At 35.2% G+C, this 18903-nt stretch overlaps 1 protein-coding gene across 5 annotated transcripts in view; it reads left to right on the top strand.

Moving 5' to 3' along the window:
• PCDH17 (protocadherin 17) overlaps nt 1–18903 on the top strand; it is a 93944-nt gene that overhangs the window by 18798 nt on the left and 56243 nt on the right. For 3 of the 5 annotated variants that reach the window (XM_064440779.1, XM_064440777.1, XM_064440780.1), the window contains exons 3-4: nt 11268–11326; nt 11470–11642. In XM_064440779.1, coding sequence (XP_064296849.1) covers nt 11268–11326; nt 11470–11642 — 232 coding nt within the window. Of the gene's footprint in view, nt 1–11267; nt 11327–11469; nt 11643–13910; nt 15342–18903 lie in introns of those variants that run through there. The other 2 variants (XM_064440781.1, XM_064440778.1) reach the window with 2 other exon arrangements.

Below are 18903 nucleotides of genomic sequence, written 5' to 3'. Positions count from 1 at the left end.
TTATACAGATTCCTGTATGAAGGCATTGCAGTAGGTTAACACTGAAGTGACAGAGCTGTGGATGGTTATACAAAACCCTATAGCCAAAAGGCCTTATTTTTATTGTCCAAGCCTACTTGACCACCGCTACTATATTCATGGTGCATTCGATCAAGCTTTCCATCTTATGAGGTACCTCATCCTAGGCACATGACTGTTATGGCTTTAAAATATATTTAGGGACAGAACATCTTGCTAAATTTGTGCAAGCCTAAATTATTTATCTTATGTCACAAATAATAAATCAACTCATCACCATTTTACAGTTGAAAATCTTGCACAGGCGTGTGAGGCTGTAAAGTTTGATGATCTACTATTCTGTAATAAATTCAGCCATTATTTTGGCAGCGTATTTAGTGGTGTGTCTTTTTCTAGTACTAAGAGGAAATAATCATGCCAAGGTATGCCTGTGAAAGTAGGTCTTTGTATCCTTTCACAAAATGTTTATTGAATACCTTGTTGGGGATTCTTAACAAAATGTTGAAATAAGTAGTTGCATGACTGAAATAAGAAATTAGAAGCTAACAATGTAAGTCTTAACATCTGTGGGTTTTTTCCTAATTCCTAAGGAATTTAAGTGAATCACTGCTTTTCTGGGGAAGGATTTTAGGACAAGGAAGGGGATAAGGTTGCAGCTTGAAAGGAAAAGACGTGATCCAGATTTACCTCTGTTCTCATCATCACCTAGCAAGAAAGCTTCTGAGCTCCTCTTTATGTGTGTTCTGTGTGCAGGCAGTGTGGCTTCAGAATCAAATCCTGCTTTACCTTCGTAGCTAATTTTTTTCACTCTGTAGGGAAGAAACATAGAACCGGAGTCTTGTGCCACACAGAGTGTTTGCTGCCTAGCTAATCACCTTTCCCTGTCCCTGCCTTTACAAATCTGTTTAAAAACTGTCCACAGAGATGACCATATGCTTGGATATGGGAATATTACATTTAAGAGTTTCGTCTCATTTTCTGTCACTATTGTAATCCTCTTCCTGCTCCTTTGCAGTTTTCTTCAGCATACAACATATGTATCTGTGGGAATGTAGCATGCTATGTAAAGACTCACTTATCCCATAATTGAAGTAAGCAGACTGATCCAAAGGCTATTGAAACCAATTTGAAAACATCCATTGATTTCAGTGGACCTCAGGTCATGGCTTGTGGGAGTTTTATTATTGCCTCTAGTGAGAGTATGGGTTGGACAGAAGAAGGTAAACATAGTGGATAGATGTTAACACAAACTTAACAGACTTAAAATATCCAGTGTCTCTGTTTCCTCTTCCTAAATATTGTGAGTACAAACCAATTTGTCAGTGTTAAAAGGCCATAATTTGATCTCCTCCTCCACCATATAGTACTGCAGTGTTTATAAGCTTTTATCTGTTCAGAAAACACTTGTGATATGTTGCTCTTAGAAACAGGAAAACAGCACTGGTAAGAATAGGACAAATTCTACACTTTACTGGCTTCACTGGGAATTCCTGCTGAGTAAGAGCTTTTAGATGTGTCTCAAAATTAAAAACAAAATGCCAAGAGTTCACAATTGCACTGTAGAATCTGTGTGCATGAGAGGAAGAAAAGGTTCTTTCTATACAGAAAAAAGGGTTCTAAACACATGAAGATAAATTATTTTATTTTAAATAATAACAAATACTTTTATCATCTCCTTACATTTCAAGACACTATTTTTTTAAGTTTCCCTCTAATTTAAATACCTTAATTTCCGGGATTTATATTTAACATGTAGATTGGAACAAAAAAAAGGAAAAGTAAAAAAACCAAACCCTAACGCTATCAAAGATACTTGCCCAAATGTATTGTTATTCTGAGTTAATTGTATGATATTCTTAGAGTAAGCTGGATATTGTGATAAGTGCAGATTTCATTCTAGTTAGCTAATTGTAGTTGAGTCTGTTATGCAGTAAACATAATATCTGTTAGGAATACTAAGGTAGACTCAACATGGTGGGAGCCATAGATAAAAGGTGCATTAAAGCGTTTCAAATTCAATCATTAGGTTTCATTGCACCCATCTGCTACCAGAAAATATAATTGGCGACTTGATTCATTGACCTTTAACTGTCATTTTGGACCATGTTTTTCAAAACCGTATTTTCAAGTTAGACCTAGAGAGTTAATTTGATAAGAGAATGCCCAGTACATTTTAATGCAATTACTTTTTTCTTTTTTCTTTTATTTTTTTAAGCAAAAGGTTTTTTTAATATAATCAGGTCTAATGGTCTGTTGTATATTCTGCTAATCCAGTCAAAGTAGTTATTTAATATTGAATGTGGTTAAAAGCAACTAATGTTCAACTTCATTAAGGCTTCTATTAAATAGAAGGCTTGCTGAACTTTTACTGTTTTTTTATGCACGAACTACTACCTCTTATTAATTATTTCCACGGGTTTCTGTTACACTACAATTCTACTTTCTAGCTTCAGCTCCACCAAGATTATACAGCATGGTACAAGGGCTAAATAAGCACTGAAATTGTGGAGTGCTTCATATTTTGTTCCTAAAATGTGTTTTATCTCTTTCCTTTTATTTATGGAGCATATACTGTCTTGTGCAGGTGGGGTGGATACATACATCTGTTAGCAGTTCTATACGTGTGTCACAGGTATAGACTCTCTTATAAAATAACAGTGTTACTTAGAGCAAGCAGGAAACATAAAGTGATAAATGAGGATGGTTTGTTTTCTCAGCAATGGTAAACAATTATACTATTCTGTCTTCTGAAGTTTATGTAATGGAAAAACGTGATTACATATGTTTCTTTACACAAGAGGATAAAATTTCTGAAATATTTATGTAATATAGAGACAGATGTATGTAACCTAACCTTATAATCCCATTTCACAGCTTTCCCAAATACTGGGGAGCTCGATAAATAGGAAGCCGATTATATTGGCAGTATAACTCCATTAATAGGATTCAGATTTACCTTATTGACAAGCTAGTACTGTTAATATGATCCAGTATATTAAATTGACAGGAAAACTGGAGCGATAGAATGTATCTGCAGCCTAATTGACAGGGAAGCTCTTTCAAAAGGTTCTTAATGTGGTTTTTATTGACGGAGTAGCTTCAGTGAGTACATATCATTGGTGAACAGTGTAAATACATTGGATGTAACTGTACTAGCAGATTCAGGTGAAATAGTTATTGTTCTGTTTCCTATACTTCCATCTTTACTTTGATATAAGTCGTATCAAGTTCTCTTATAAGTTCTGCACGAATGCCTCTTAAAGCACCAGTCTCACTGCACCGCTCACAGGCACCTGACAAGTTGTGAATTATTTTAAATGTGTTCATCATTTTTAAATGAATAGAGGCAATACAGAACAATGCAATAATGTGTCATGAATTTCATTATGTGTATTTATTGACGTCGTGATAGCAGAAACAGAGCTATTGTACTTTCAGCTCCAGCTCTTTATGTGGTGTGATGTTTGGCACCTCTTTCTATGTTCTGATCTTGCACCTTCTGCAAGAAGTAGTTCATATTAAGAGCTCATATTACAATTATATTTTCCTAGTCCCATTTGACAACTTTCCACATTCTCTTCCCAGATCATGCTAATTTCATTAAATGCTTACATTGCATGTTTCTCCAGTGCAAAATAAAATGGGGCTCAGAAAGCTGAAACCGCTGGGTAACAAACAGCAATTCCAGTTTGGTTTGGAAAATCCTGATTCCTTTTTCAGTAGGAGGCAGGTTTGGGTCCAGCTTCCACACTTTTTCCTAGTCCCATCTTTCTTAGAGTCTGCATTTAAATATATATCCTGCATATGCTCTGTCAGAGGAGTAGAAAGGTTTTGTTAAGCTGACTTGCCCACTAAAGAAGAGGCAAACTTGGTCCTGAAAGGCTTCAGTCTTCATATTAAAAAATTCTGATCAGGGTCTGGTCTCACCCCATCTTTTGAGTGTCTTTTAGGTCTATTTTTTTACCAGGGTGACTTAAAAGTATGTCTCTCCATAGTGACCTTTTTAGCTTCTTCAGCCTTCAGGCTTGGTGCAACCATCAGTGGGGTGAGAGGAAGCTTACCTCCTGGGCTGTGTGATTTCTAATCCTTGCACTGTATTAAATCCCTACAGTCTAGGCTTCTGTCTTCTTTTGTGCCTTGTACATTGCAGAATAAACTCTGATAAAAATTTAGGAAATAACTGTTTTCAGTGAGCCAGTAGTGCAAACACAACTGAAATATCTGCAATACCTTAATATAAATGCTTAAGCAATAAAACAGTAATGATTTTTTTTTGGTAACAAATATGGTACTGGCTGAGAAAATAGTACATAGACCAAGCATTTATACGTGGAGAATCTTCATTCCTTCACTCGTAGGAAAGGATGGTAGTCTCTGTCCTCAGAGTTTCACTTTTCAGAAGTCACTGTGCATTTGAACGAATAGCTCAGGACCTCTTTCCCTCGCAGTTTTGCTTTTCTCATTCAAGAGAAAGAGAAAACACGAGCCACCAACACTTCAATAAAGAGTACAGCAGCCTGGTGAGTGATATTGCCTTGTGGATCTGACTGGTTTTGTTGCCCCGTGTTTTAGAGTGCTTTTGAAGAATGTTACGTATGTCAGAAATTCATATAAACACACTGCAGGTCTTGTAACACCAAAATACGCATTTTGCACCAAGTGTGAAACTTCTCAAATATGTACATGTCATATAAATTTTGTCTCAAAAACATTTTCTAAAGAGTAAGAGTGGAGACCACATATTGGGACAAGATTTGTTAAAACAGCCTATTTAATTTTGTCCTTCTAAAAGGTAAAATAACTTATTAAAAGTTTATGCTCAGTCTTGGGTTTGTTTGTTTGTTTTTGTTTTTGTTTTTTTGCTGTTGGGCTAATACATTTTCTTAATGAAGGAAGTCTAGTGAAATCAAAAAATGCTGCTTCAGGCTAAGTATATACACTTACTGGCAGCCTTATACTGAGGAGTCTTTGTGAAAAATTGTACTCTGTTGAACACAAACTCTACCTAACAAAATGAAGACAATTGTCTGCTCTTTCAAAACTAGATTTGGCAGAATACAATTCTTTTGTCTTGAAAAGTGATTGCCATTATATAAGATCTTTGTTTCACAGGGGAAGGGTGAATATTCAGAATTAAGCTTTTCAAGAAAAGACACAGAAGATGCTTGACTTAGATATTAAGTGGCAGTCTGATAAAGGGGAGAGATGTTTCATTTCATTTTTGCATTTAATGTTTAATTAAAAAGAAGTTAGATTCAGCAAAGACGTTTTACTGTATTATAGTTCCAGGTATGAACACCTACATAAAATGGAGTTGCACTGAATAATTTCTGAAAATGTGATACTTGTTCTTGTAATTCTGAGAAAAAATTATGAATATTCTAGTAGCCTAATATTCATAAATCTGATTAATGTTTAAGTCCTTTTTTTTTTACATTTTAGAATATATCTTTCCCTAATATGACAATTATTTCTGGGCATAATTTGCCAAGAATACTTAAATATTGCATTCCTCTCTCTCCCCACCTCTTCCTCTCCTTTCCCTGTCTTTTTCTTTGTAGTCATGTTGATTTTAAGATATTTTTTAAGAGAATGACCTGTTGAATTGAAAACTTTTTCTTTTATTTTTTCTCTAATTTTATTCAAACAGTGTAGAATGCACCAAAGATTGCTAGAAACCTTCAGAATTGTAATGTAACAAAGTTTTTGATTAAAAAGAAAACAAAAATGTGGGAGTACCTAGGAACCTCTAATTTTTAACAGACACCTTGCTCTTTATAGGAATTCTTGAAAGCAGAAACCTCGTGAAGTTCTCTATCATTGTCTTACTGAGCAACAGTAGAATTCCTGAAATCTGAATAATTAATATGGGGCTGTAATTTAATCCTAACTGTTTAAAAAAAAAAGTGTGTGCAGGGCCACAATAAAATTCCTTTTTATTTATAGAAATACCAAAATATTTCAATGTAAATAAACACATACACCTTGTTAGCATGAACTCATTAAAAAAAAAAAAAAAAGGAAAAGAGATTAATGTAACCCATTGGCCCATTGCTAAAAATATTCTTCATAATTAATTGTGTAATGCTTTGCCCAGGCTGCTACAAACTGTTTCCAGTGATGAAGGTTTCTTTTTTTTTTTTTTCTTATGTGATTATTTGAGATTAATGGATCCTATGAGGAATTTGTTTCTGATACTCTCTTCATAAATTTACATTTTCCCTTACCTAAATGAAACTTTGGAAATCATAGCCATTCTAGAATTAATTAGTAGAACCTTAACAATTGACTTCCAAAGTTCTGAATGGTTTTCTTCTGAATTTATAAAATTCAGTATTCCATATTCACCATATGAAAGCAATATTTAGCAACAATTGTAGTTTATCTAAGCACCTGTGTGGTCTTAAAACACAAGCCCTAACACCTGTAATAGAATTAGTTGTTTCATAGAGAGTTCACGATAGCACATGAAGATTGTGTTCTACATGTTATTCGTGCAAACACTGGCCAGTAAATGATTCTTCAAGTCACATCATTCCACTCTAGCAGTTATATTTTCACATCTGAAGTCCCATACCAGTAAAGGTGTATTTTGCACAGGTCTAATTTGTCTGTTCTTTTACTTTCGTCCTCCTCAACTCCCTGAGAGAAAAAGTAACATAATCAAACTGTAATATATTTTCTGAAAGGTAGTAACCCCCTTTTAAAATCTTTGGCAGCTTTTGAAAGGTTTATATGCATTCTGATCTCTTTCAAAATGGCATATTTTTTATGAGCTTCATCCTTCTGAGAAAGCTGTATTAAAAGCATGTACAGAAATTCTTAGGAATTTTTCTGCAACGTTGCAGTAATGGCAGTGTTCCTAAAATTTCAGATTTATTCTAGGGTCACATATTAAGACAGATAGATGGAAGAAAGTATTTTTAAGGGGCTATTGCAGCAACTGTGAAAAAGTGCATCTATTGAATGGTTTAACAGCATACTGTCATTGGAAATGGGCTGGTTCCACTAATCTGTGAAAATGAGCCATAAAGACAGGACCTCTCCTCTCGGGGAGCTATGGGCAGTTAGGTTGACGTAACAGGCTTTTAATTCTCTGGTATCTAACCAGGGCTGTGCACTGGTCTGCTTTTGCTTTAGTTTTAGAGACCATTTGTACCAGTATGTTTTCTTCCTACTGAAGAACTTGTATCTTAGTAGTTGATGGTCTAATTGATACTCCAGCCCTCAACCTTGAATCACAGAGACAGAAAACATGTCTTTACCATTTAACTCCAGTGACTTCTAGAGATAGATTGTTTCTGGGGTTTTTTTGGGAGGAGGATGAGGGTGGAGCTTGTTTTATTTTTCTCTTCAGGAGCTCAAAGGTGCTTGCATTTGACTAATTTTTGGTTATTTATCAGGATATTGTAATTCCATGTAATTCACTTCTGAAACAATGCATCTTACTTAGCTTTAGCTATTACACTGAACATCTTGCTGACTATTTAGACTCTATAGTTACTGGAGAACATCATCTCCAGGAGCAGGATGTATCTAAAGCTAGATGCCCCAGAATAGGATGAATTATCTTCTATGTCTCTCATGATTACAGAGGGATCGTAGCTGATTAGCTTAGAGTAGGTGACTAGGTTTTAGATGGTTACCTGCAGGTGAACTGACACCTACCTTAAAACTGGAGGCAGAGAGACATGGTAGTTCTGATTTCCAGAAAGGGCTGTATATCCAGAGAAGAATAAAGAGTTTATTTGCTGCTGATAGATTTTTAAAGTAGCACTCATTTCTTAGAGTTACAGCTATGCAGTGTAAAAAGGTATGATTAATGCATGAACTGAAATGTGTAATACCACTTCTATAGATGTTGCAGTGTAAAAATTTTAAGTATATGACCTCTCACTTCATCTGGGGTTAAAAAAAAAGTGTTTAAGGAACTTAGACATTCATTTCTCTCTCTAATCTGTTGCAACGCAGATGTTTACCTTTCATAGAATCATAGAATCGTTAAGGTTGGAAAAGACCCTTAAGATAATTGAGTCCAACCGCTAACGTATCCCTGTCAAGTCCACCACGAAAACCATATCCTCAGGCACCATGCCTAGCCTTCTTTTAAATACTTTTATACCTAAATATCTTTCTAAGAGTCCTCTAAACTACCTAGCCTTAAAATTAAATATTATCCCAAGTTTTGTATAGATATTATTATAGATGAGGGAATTATCTCTTTGCTGCCTGTACCTTGGGGTGCTCTGTTACAGCTCAACACAAGCATCATACTTCCATAGTTCATAGGAGAAGGTCTAATGCTTTTAGAGCAGAAGGAAAAGAATTCAACTCTGAGCTCTGTGGCTGTGTATGGTTATCAGGTATGCACATTTGTTCTTTTGCAGCAATGAACTCACTGTAACATGGCACCCAACTCTTTGTATTGCTGCAAAATACAGTATGAAAGAAATTGGTCAAATTATTATTGAGTTAAAGGTCATTAATGATTACCATAAATATAAAATTTCTCAGAAGCAGCTCCCATTTTTAGGGTGGCAGATAAATTGTGGTCATAACTTCTGTTTTAAAATGTGTATCTTGACTAGTCCAGGGTGTGCAAAATGTGGTGGGTTTTTTTGGCTGTGAAGAAGCAGAAACAAACAGAATGACCAGATCTTACTGTGGTACAGCTTATAGATAAGTTCTTAGCGCCATCTTTAAGGAAGTGCTATAATTAATACCAGGGCAAAAGTCTGACTTTTCTAATTGCAGAGAATTGATGAAAAGGTAGTTTATAGTGGGAATTTTGCCTGACAATGACATGAAAAATGGAAATGTTGATTCTAGTAGCATCTGTGTTTAGGAGGAGGCAAATTTCTTACATAAGTAAAAGCATAGGGTTAATTTTCCTGGGTATCCATAGTTGAGATACAGACCTTGAAAATAATAGACATGAGTTCTGAGTTCTGCAATTGTTAAAGTTTATTTGGATTGAGAAGTACCAGGTTCTGTGAGTGTCAAAATTATTATATGTGTATATATGCGGGGTGGATTTGCTGCACACAAGAGAGACACTAGGTTACAATTTGTGACAAGAAAAGAATAAAAGGCAGAATTAAGGCTGCTTCCAAAATATGATGTGCTACATTTAAGAGATTACATGTAAGAATGCTGAAATATTTATCTTTGCGCCTCCCTTTCTCCTTTTTTTTTTTTTAGTGTTTGTTTTTATAACTTGAAACATGTTAAAAGTTAAGATAATCTTTTATTCTAATTACATATATTAAAACCAAGATCTTGTCTAATTTTAAGTGCAAAGCACAAAACTGGCCCCTAATTGAAGCGGCCAGATTTTAAAAAGTTTGGATACCTGTAGCTGAAATCATCAGCCTCTGAAACGCTGACTTGGAAAAGCAGTGACACAACACTGAGGTTGATGTCCCAGATCTTCAGGATTCTGTAATACAGTGTACTGTTTGCATTTCTTAGGCAGTATTTAAGAACTTTCATAAGCTTATCTTTTAATAATGCTGCTGAAGAACAAGTCTCTAGTTGGACCTAAACACCCAGATTTCCAAATTATGTGTAATTTTCATATGATAAAAAATAATTTAGGATTATAATTAAAGCCTTTTACATTATATTTTGAAAACAGACGAGTAAAACCTGATTCTGTCATCTAGTTTATCACAAAAGAAAATTCACTGATAAAACATCAGAATATTCTTGTAATGACATATACAATGCTATGTACTCCAGAGCTTGAATTAGAAACAGCTTCAAAATATGAACATGTGTGTTATAATCCTAATTTTTGAATCAAAGGAATTAACTAGAAACAAGAAGAAAGTACAGTGTAAATTGACTTCATACCTGCCGACCAGAAGATAATTCTTTGTCTTCCATCCTTTCCCTAAATGACACAAGATATGACGCAACACATGGTGTATAAGCACATCTATTTCACATGTACCTTAAGAGTGGCAGGTGGCTACCTATTTTCTGTTGCAGACAGCAGACTGTTAAATTTCCGATGTAATTTCATGCATCTTTTCCAAGATCCACTATTCCAACCGTACAAGCAGCAGCAAATATTTCTAATGACCACCTACCTATAAAACCGACACAGAGCTAGAAAAATTGTGGGGGGGAGTGGCAGGGAAAAACAAATATCTAGGAGACCAGTCACTTGTGTAAACACTTGTTGTGCAACATTAAACCTTACCTTGGGCCTTCTGCTCCATTAATTGGGCGCTGCCTGTGTTACCGATACTGATACGCTAGGTGCTGTTGCAAAACTCATAGCTGCTGTGAAGCAGAGTGGTGTGATATGAAGTGATGCAGAAAACAGTAGAAGCTCTGTCACTAGGTCAGCTGCAAGAAGAAGTGACGTGTGTGAATGTACAGTATATGGAGTTTTGTGAAAGATGCAGTCTCTCTTTCTCCCAAAGAACTTCAGCTGATGATACAAGGGGAATTCAGTTCCCTTTGGCAGGACTCCATGTTGGTCTGGATGCTGTAAATACTTCTGCTTCTACAGTTACTTAGCTCATGCTGCTAAAAATATACTCATGACAGACTTAATGAAAGTATCTTCTTTTAAAAACTACTTGTCTACAACAATCACTTACTGTTCTTGTTTGCATGTGTAGTTCTCATTATTTAGACATAGCTATTAATACTGATGAAAATTAAAGAGAGAAAATCCAAATATTTTCATACTTGCACTTTTCCAGTAGCATTTAAAAAACCCCCACAGCTAGTCAGCCACAAATTTTCTTGGTATTTTTTGCTTTTTTTTTTCCCAATTCAAGAGTAATATAGCAATACATGAAATTGTATTACAGCAGTAAGGGCCTCAGAATCCCAGTAGATGATGTAATTGTGATTAAAAATTAGTATTATTGAATAATTCACTTTTGTAGTACGGAAAAGTATTTTTTTTCTCTCATTTTCAATAACCATCAGTCTTAATATCTAACTAATGAAAATACATAAACGGTGTCATCTGTCAGGTTACTAACAGAGAATGCCACTTATTGGAGCCTCATTGTTTACTTTAGCAGGTAATTTGTGGACCGGAATCATTTAATTGTTCTGAGCACATAATTACATGCCAGCATTTTCCAATTTAATTAAAATGTACAAATCTGAAGATTAAGGGAATTTTTGAATTATTAATCATTTCTCCTCTAGGAAATCTTGTTGCTCTGCAGGAGATTTGTCCAGTGTACAACTATACGTATTTTTTTCCTTCTCTTTCACAGACAGACAATTTTCCCGCAGAGCCCAATTACATGGGCAGCAGGCAGCAGTTTGTTCAAAGGTAAGGCCTATTAAATAACTTTCTTGGCTTCCCCATTTGCATTCTTGTCAAAATTGCTTTGCCAGAGAGTACAATTCAACTTAGAACAAATAAATACAACACTCTCTCTCTCTTTTTTTTTTTTTTTTTAATATGTATTTCAGTAGCTCCACGTTCAAGGATCCAGAAAGAGCCAGCTTGAGGGACAGCGGGCATGGGGACAGTGATCAGGCTGACAGTGACCAAGACACTAACAAAGGCTCCTGCTGTGACATGTCTGTTAGGGAGGCACTCAAGATGAAAACTACTTCAACTAAAAGCCAGCCACTTGAACAAGGTGAGTGAAGCCTCCAATGCTTACAAAAGCGTAAAGTTTAAGCCGTCATTATAAGCCTATCAGTATTGCAGTTGTGGTTTATCAGGTTGGAATAGCCCACTGATAATACTATCAGAGAAAACAGTAAATCTTGTAGCTAGCCCAGAGCAAAGAACACTCAGTATCTTTCCAAATGAACATTAAATGAAACTGCAAGTATCCAAAGTAGATTAAACAAGAAAAAAGAATTAGTACTTTTCTAAAATGATTAGAATATACTTTATCTCCACTGGCATTGCCTGTGATATATTATATACAGTCCTTCTGCCAAAGCGTGATTTGGAAATTCAAACTAGACATGACTGCAACAGATAAAAGAACATCAGTCATTTACATTCCTCACATAGTTTGGAGACAAGGAAAAGAAAAGAGACTTGGGATATTAGACAAGAGTAAAGATGGATCAGAAGATGTTTTCATTTAACAGATGTATTTTCCTATTTGTAATGTTTATTTCGCAATTAACAGTAGTGTGAGAAGTGTCAAGTAATAACATAATCTGATTTTCAGTATAATTTCATTCACATCCTGTGGAGGTACCAAAGATGAGTGTCTGTGAAACAGCTGAAATGGCTTATATCAGGACAATGACAGTGCTCGCTCCAAGCATTCATTCTGACACACAAGCATGCTTATTCCCTCAAACTCTGTGTCCATTTAATTTTTTTCCAGATGTATTTTATCTAATTATGAGGTCTTTTATTTCAAAAGAGACCTTTTTTTTATTTTATTTTTAAGAAAAAGCGTCAGACAAACTGAGTACTCAGGCATCGTGTGTGCGTTTGTGTTTTGCGACTAGGCTGTAAGCAATAAGGAAGCGCACCACTGAATTATTTTTAAATGTTTTGTATGCTTGCTATTATTTTAGTTTGTTGTGGGAAAGACGATTCAGTGTTAAAACAGAATATTATTAAATAAGTCATCCTCAATAAGAAGCTGTATTTATAATTAAGCAGAAAAAAATTTTAAGCTTTTTTTTTTTAATTGTTGAGTAATTGGACCTAGTTTTTGTGCCTCTTAACCTAGTGTGATCTGTAATACAGTCATCAGGAAATACATGTTCAACTTCATTTTTCTGATTATGTTGGGATTGCAATATAATTTTTCCTGTGTAGAATATTTAGAATGCTGGAGTGTAATTTATTCTGTATATATTTGAAGGTTGACCTCATATATGGCCTTATTTTCCAAGCAATAAATGCCAGAAAGGTTATTTTTCCCTAACCTTTTGCTACAGCAACTCCCTGCTTATAATTGGACATTGATCTGTATAAAGATGCAGTACTGGACTACTTTTTTTTTTTTTTTAATAAGCTGTTTAAGTGTGTGTCTAATTTTCTCAGTTTCGTGTAAGAAAAAGACAAAACCTCTGGATTTCTATCTATCAAGCATAGCCATGAAAGAGGTCTAAATTTTAAAAATTTTCATTATGAAAATTATTTACTACTCAAATTAAAAATGTGTGGTTGTTTTAGGAAAGGACTGTATGGCCAGAGTTCATAATAATGCAGTTTGCCCAGCAGCATCAAACCCAATACTGGTCAAAATATAAAAAGTCTAGTAAACAGATTAAGCCAACCATTCTTGTTGCTTATTTTCATTGTAATACAAAGAGTTATATGGAGGTTTGCACTTGCCATTTTATCTAGATGAGGGGCCCTACTCATCAGGAAACAACTTATTCCAGTAGCTCTTGTGAATTCCTTACATTCTTATTAAACATATATTGAACTGTTTATGTTAAGTACTGTCAGACACTGAACTGCAGCAGCGGGTACTATGTGAATTTTCCTACTGAGAGAAAAAAAAAAGAATTAGGATAGAGAGATAAAGTACTTTTCTTTCTTTTTCTTTACTTTTTTCCCTCAAATATAATTACAAATTGTAATGATATCCATTTGTTTACTTGTATGAACTCCATCTCAGATGTGCTGTAATAAAATCATTGGCATATTATGAAAACGGAACCTGCAGCGAGCACCTTATGGGGTTACAGATCATTGCAGTAACAAATGTGGTGCAATGTGGTGTTCCCAATGAAATCAATGATCGGTTGTCATTGAGATTAGTACTTTGGGCTAAGAGCCCAAAGTAACTTTTATCTTTTGAAAGAAGATAAACAAAATTGCTTTCTCTAGTCATAAGCCAAGTTGGAGGGTGAGAAGTACAATATATGTGATTAGGATACAAAAAGGATTGCATTTTCTTTAGAGAAAAATTGTTTTCCAGGAAAAAGAGATGGACAGCTTGCTAGAAACATTCGTCTATGGTAGCGCCTGAAGCAGTAACAGAAGTTGTGGTTCTGTCATCATTCCGGGTTTTGAGCAGGGATGGGAATTCACTATTTTGTAGCAAAGTTTCAGGCTTGATTATTGTTGTTTAAAGATACTTGAAATAGTTAAACTTCTGGTTTTAGAACAGCGTTAATTATTGGACCTTCTGACATTTTTGAATTTCAGGATTAACTGTGAATTCAGGATGTTGACTTGAGATTCCTAATTTAAAAATTAGTTAAATGTGAGTTTGACATCCTCTGTATGTATTCCAAACGCTATTGTCAGGGGTCCAATTCTACTCATGCAGTAATAAGAATGCTAATGGTACTAGTAATTTAACTATACTTTTGAGCAACTCTGGCCTAGACAACCTCAAAACTAAATGGTCATATTGAGACAAAAATAGTGTCAGTAGTACTACAGCAATTGTGTTTCTATCAGCAATAGAGAAGTAGGAAATTTTATGAAAAAATAATTTTTGTAGATAAGACATCTGATTTCAGCATGGGATGGGAGGCAATCAATCAAGCTTACTTTATGATTTACATTAAAATAGTGAAAACAGCAGATGATAAAGCCTCAGTAAACTTACTATTAAAGCATTCGATTTCAAGGAAAATATCTCCAGATAACAAGTTTTGTCTGGTGGTAATTGTAAACATTCACATAAGTGGGAAAGATAATGCAAGTTATGAAATGCTTATGAAAGCTCATCACTTGGCCTTAATAGAAAGGAGGGAAAAACCCAAGCCAATAGAATTTATCAGGACAGTAAGTCTTGTGTTAAAATAAGCATGTCCCATTTTAGTTATCTCAGCCATGTATCCTCTTGCTGTGAATTCCAGTCCACTTTCTATATAAAAGTATCTGGCTGTCTCTTAAGCTTACTTATGCTATCTGGATCAGCTGTCTCACTGAGCAGCTTGTTCCATATGCTTGCTGCTTTTTCAATAGAATGGGTTTAGATAGACTTGTTTTGTTTACCTTTCTTTTTTCCCTTCTGTTGCTGAGACTTTAAACCCCATCACTAGTTTGGATGTTTGAGATCACCCTACTTAGAAGTCTTACAAGAATTAACAGTTTTGAATACATATGTCAAATTACCTGATTGTTCCACCTGAAGTAGCAGATATTATTCACATTTTATATTTAAATAACAGAATAATCTCTTTGTTTGGTGTGGTTTAAGTATAACAGCAATAATCTGTATTTCTTGAAACTATATCCAAAGATGAAATTGATATTGTAAACCACAAATGATATCCACAAGGAAGCAGTACAACAGCAACATGCGTGTGCATTTTATACTTTTCTTAGTGAATCATGTATGTATTTACCTTATAATCAGTAAAACAATATAAAGCTATGGATGTTTTTGTAGCTGTTAATAAATCATAGTCTTAGATTTTCTCAGGAGTTTTCCCCTCCTTTTTATTTTGGTTTTTGCTGTCTGTGTTTTCTTGCTTTAACATAAATGTACATTTTCGTGTCATTGACAAAAATATCCAAGGGATTAAGTATCTCCAAACTCAATAGCTTTGTTGTTCAGGTTTTTGCTTTATTACTGTGCATCACATCTCTCTTTCAACACCTTTGCTTGCCGTTCACACCTGCATCCCATAGAGGGGGCATTTCTGCATGTGCTGTTGCCTCGTTAACCGTAGCACAGATCCTGAGAGTAAACAAAAAACGGAGGCACCTCCCTGGAGGAAGGGTAGAAGAAAACTGTTCAGCGTTGGCAGCAGAGTCTCCTGTAGGACTTGCATTGCTCACCAGGCTTCTCTGTAAAACAGCATCATTTTAATCTAAGATATAGGTGACCAGTATAAAAGGATTGGAATGTATCTTCAGGAAAAAAGAGAGAGAGATTAAATATAACTTAAAAAGACAATACTTTCTTCATCATCACAACAAAAATACATATGCATCACTAATGATGCAGTCCTGCATGCAACAGTGTTAGGAATAAAAACTGTATCAGAATGTCTATGAATATTGTTAAATCTTGAGTTTATCCAATGGACATATTCACAGAATGAGTCTGTAGTAACTTGTACCTTTATATTCTCAATTTCTAAACAAGAACAATCCCTGAAATTGAGTATTCTGCATTATCGATCTGCAGCACAGCAGAAATTATTGGAATTTTTCACCAAGACTTTTTCTGAGCTGTCCGCTGATTTTCTTGCCAAAATCTTGCTTGAGTCTGTAGGATAATTAAAATCCATTCTGTTTAACTGAGTGAGAATCAGTCTAGACTGATAAGTGCAGAAAGTTCATCAAGCGAATTTTGGCTGTCTGACATCATCACCAATGCTTTCCATGCCATTGGGGATGATGGGTTCTTTTATGAGTACATCAGCTTAATGAGATAATGTAAAAAGAAGATCGTGGAGAAATATTTCTTCTCAAAGTTCTCAGAACTGGTGATGGCCCCTGCTGAGAAACTGATGGAGGCTGGGAGTCCCCCCAGAGCTGACAGACACAACCTGTGAAATATTTTGTTCAACATTGCTTCCTGCCATAGTTTTTTTGCCCCTGGACAGAACATCTCCTATCACATTCTCTCTGTGCCCAGAATGTGAATATCTGTCAGACTGCACTACTTGTTCCGACACCACTATCATACCTTCCAAATTGCTTACCCCTAACATGGTCAGGTAAGACGGAAACTTGCTGTTGTACATCAGGACTTGCATGCAATACCCATTCTTCACTTTTGTCTGATTAATTGTTACCCAGGCAAGGTACAAGAGCAACTTAGTTGTGTTGAGTCTCTCCTTTTCTTAGTATGACTTAATAGTAGTATCTGTTTCTAGAACTGTAAATTCTGGAAACAGGTGAAACCCACACAAAATGAGAAATTTTTTTTGCCTTTCATTTGTTTTTCTCCAGGTATTTCTCTCTCTCAATTTTTTTTTTTTTGCTTCTGTGCTTTATGCGAACACATGTGTGATCCTAGATGAAGACTAGCATAGGACAAAGACTAATTTATCTATTCTGCTAACTTATCTGCTTCTGATTGACCAAATTTGTTACCAGCACCCTGGACGTATTTGATTTTAACCTCATTCTGATAGTGGGATTTTAATTTAAGACTGAAAAAATTATGCAAAATTGCAAACTTCTGTGAAGAATAAGGCAATATTTATTGTTCGATGTCCACTCCAGTGTGTTTAACAAATTCATTATGACACTTAAGCCACTGCCAGTACTTCCTTCCTACTTTTCTGCTGTGAGTACATTTTTAAATCAAAGAGTACTTCCAAATTTAAGAGAATTAGCAACATTATTATTGATCTCATCCTTCTTAAGTCCTTGGTGAATGGGAATATTGAAACTTCTATCGGTATTAAACTTTTAAATTAATATATTTCACTTTTAGTCAGAGGAGTACTCATAAAATTTTCAAATTTTCTAACTGCCTTGATCTCTAACGCTCATTTAAAGATGATCTAGGTAACACTTTTGCAAGGCTTCCTTACCTAGGCTGAGCTAGGCTATGCAGATGTTCTGTAATGCCCTTTTGTGAGAAATCAGAATAATATTCTCCCTTTGAACTGAAGTTAATGAACTAGAGAGAGGAATACAGGTCAGTTGCCTTTGCTATACAGATAATTGTCATTACCTTTCTTGTGTCATCTATGACATATCTATTACTGTATGATGTATTGAGCAAATTATATGATGGATCTTGGCAAAATAAAGACAAAACTCTTTTATCCATCAACTTTTATTTACTTTTTATTATTTTTTCCCCTGTTGCAGTTATGTTGAATATCTTCCTGGTTTTAAGTTTTATTTTTGGATCGCCTACTAGTCTACCAGTCAATTTAGGTCCACTTTTTACATTTTAGTTATTTCAGTACTGAGTCTAGATTTGTGAGTGACACTGTGTGATGTCAGGTTGAACAATAATCAGGTATGCTTCTAAGCAGTGTCCAGTTTGTTTGGTGCTGCCTCATTAGAGATGGGAGCATTCCAGGGCGTAGCTTCCCTCTGTAGTGTGCTCTCCTCATAAGTATATGAGCAGATTTGGATTTCAAGCAAGGCTATCCAGGTGAGGAAGGAAAAGTTTGAGGAAGCAGATGTTGGTCCTAAAAGAAGTCAGAAAAGAAAATGAAGGTGGCATTCTAATGAAGAAAGGATGGATTAGCTTAATGCCTCAACTACTTACTTATCTGCCTTCATTGATACAAAATAGAAAAGCAGTGCAAACATTCTGGCAGCTGAAGTGACAGTGAATACACTTTGCATCTGAGTATCTTAGCCTATTATTGTGACCTATTATTGCCTGTTATCCTGCTTTTCAACTGGAGTTGAATTCTGCCAAACCAGGTTTTTAATCAGGTGTATGTTTCAGCATCTGGCAGATTATTATCATCATGTATCTGGTAGCAGTGAAGTTTTGTGAATAGCATATTCCACATTTAATTAATGTATTTAGCCACAAATTAGGGGGGAAATTTCTATAACTGTCTTCCAAAACAGAAAACTTTCTGCATCTGTACACAGACAAAACGTGTCACTGTGATACAAAGAAGGGATTATAGCCATTCAGCACAGCTTCACCTGTGTACCATTTAGTGTGTTATGCTACATTTTTCTCGTAATTTCATTTCTCCTTCCCCATTCTTTCTACTTATTTTATAATTACAAACGAATTCAGTGGTTGAAAATTTACTCTATTTTTGCCCTGTATTTTATTTCCATTGGAAGCTTCACCACCGCATAATTTAGATATATCTTTACTAACACCTTAAAAGGTCAATACTGTACCAATAAAAGTATTAATAAATTTTAGAATAGTTTTCATTGATGAGCTTATTTGCAAACTGATGCATAACATGGACTTCAGGGTCACAAGTCTGTTACCATAAGTTTTGTGTGTGAGACGTGAGTGCACATTCTAACATTTGGGTGCTCTGGACGTTGGGGATAATTTC

Source organism: Phalacrocorax carbo, chromosome 1 (assembly GCF_963921805.1).
Source record: "Phalacrocorax carbo chromosome 1, bPhaCar2.1, whole genome shotgun sequence".
In the NCBI taxonomy this organism is placed as follows: Eukaryota; Metazoa; Chordata; class Aves; order Suliformes; family Phalacrocoracidae; genus Phalacrocorax; species Phalacrocorax carbo.
The sequence above is the reverse complement of the archived record's forward strand: the minus strand, read 5'-3'. Positions and strand labels throughout refer to the sequence as shown.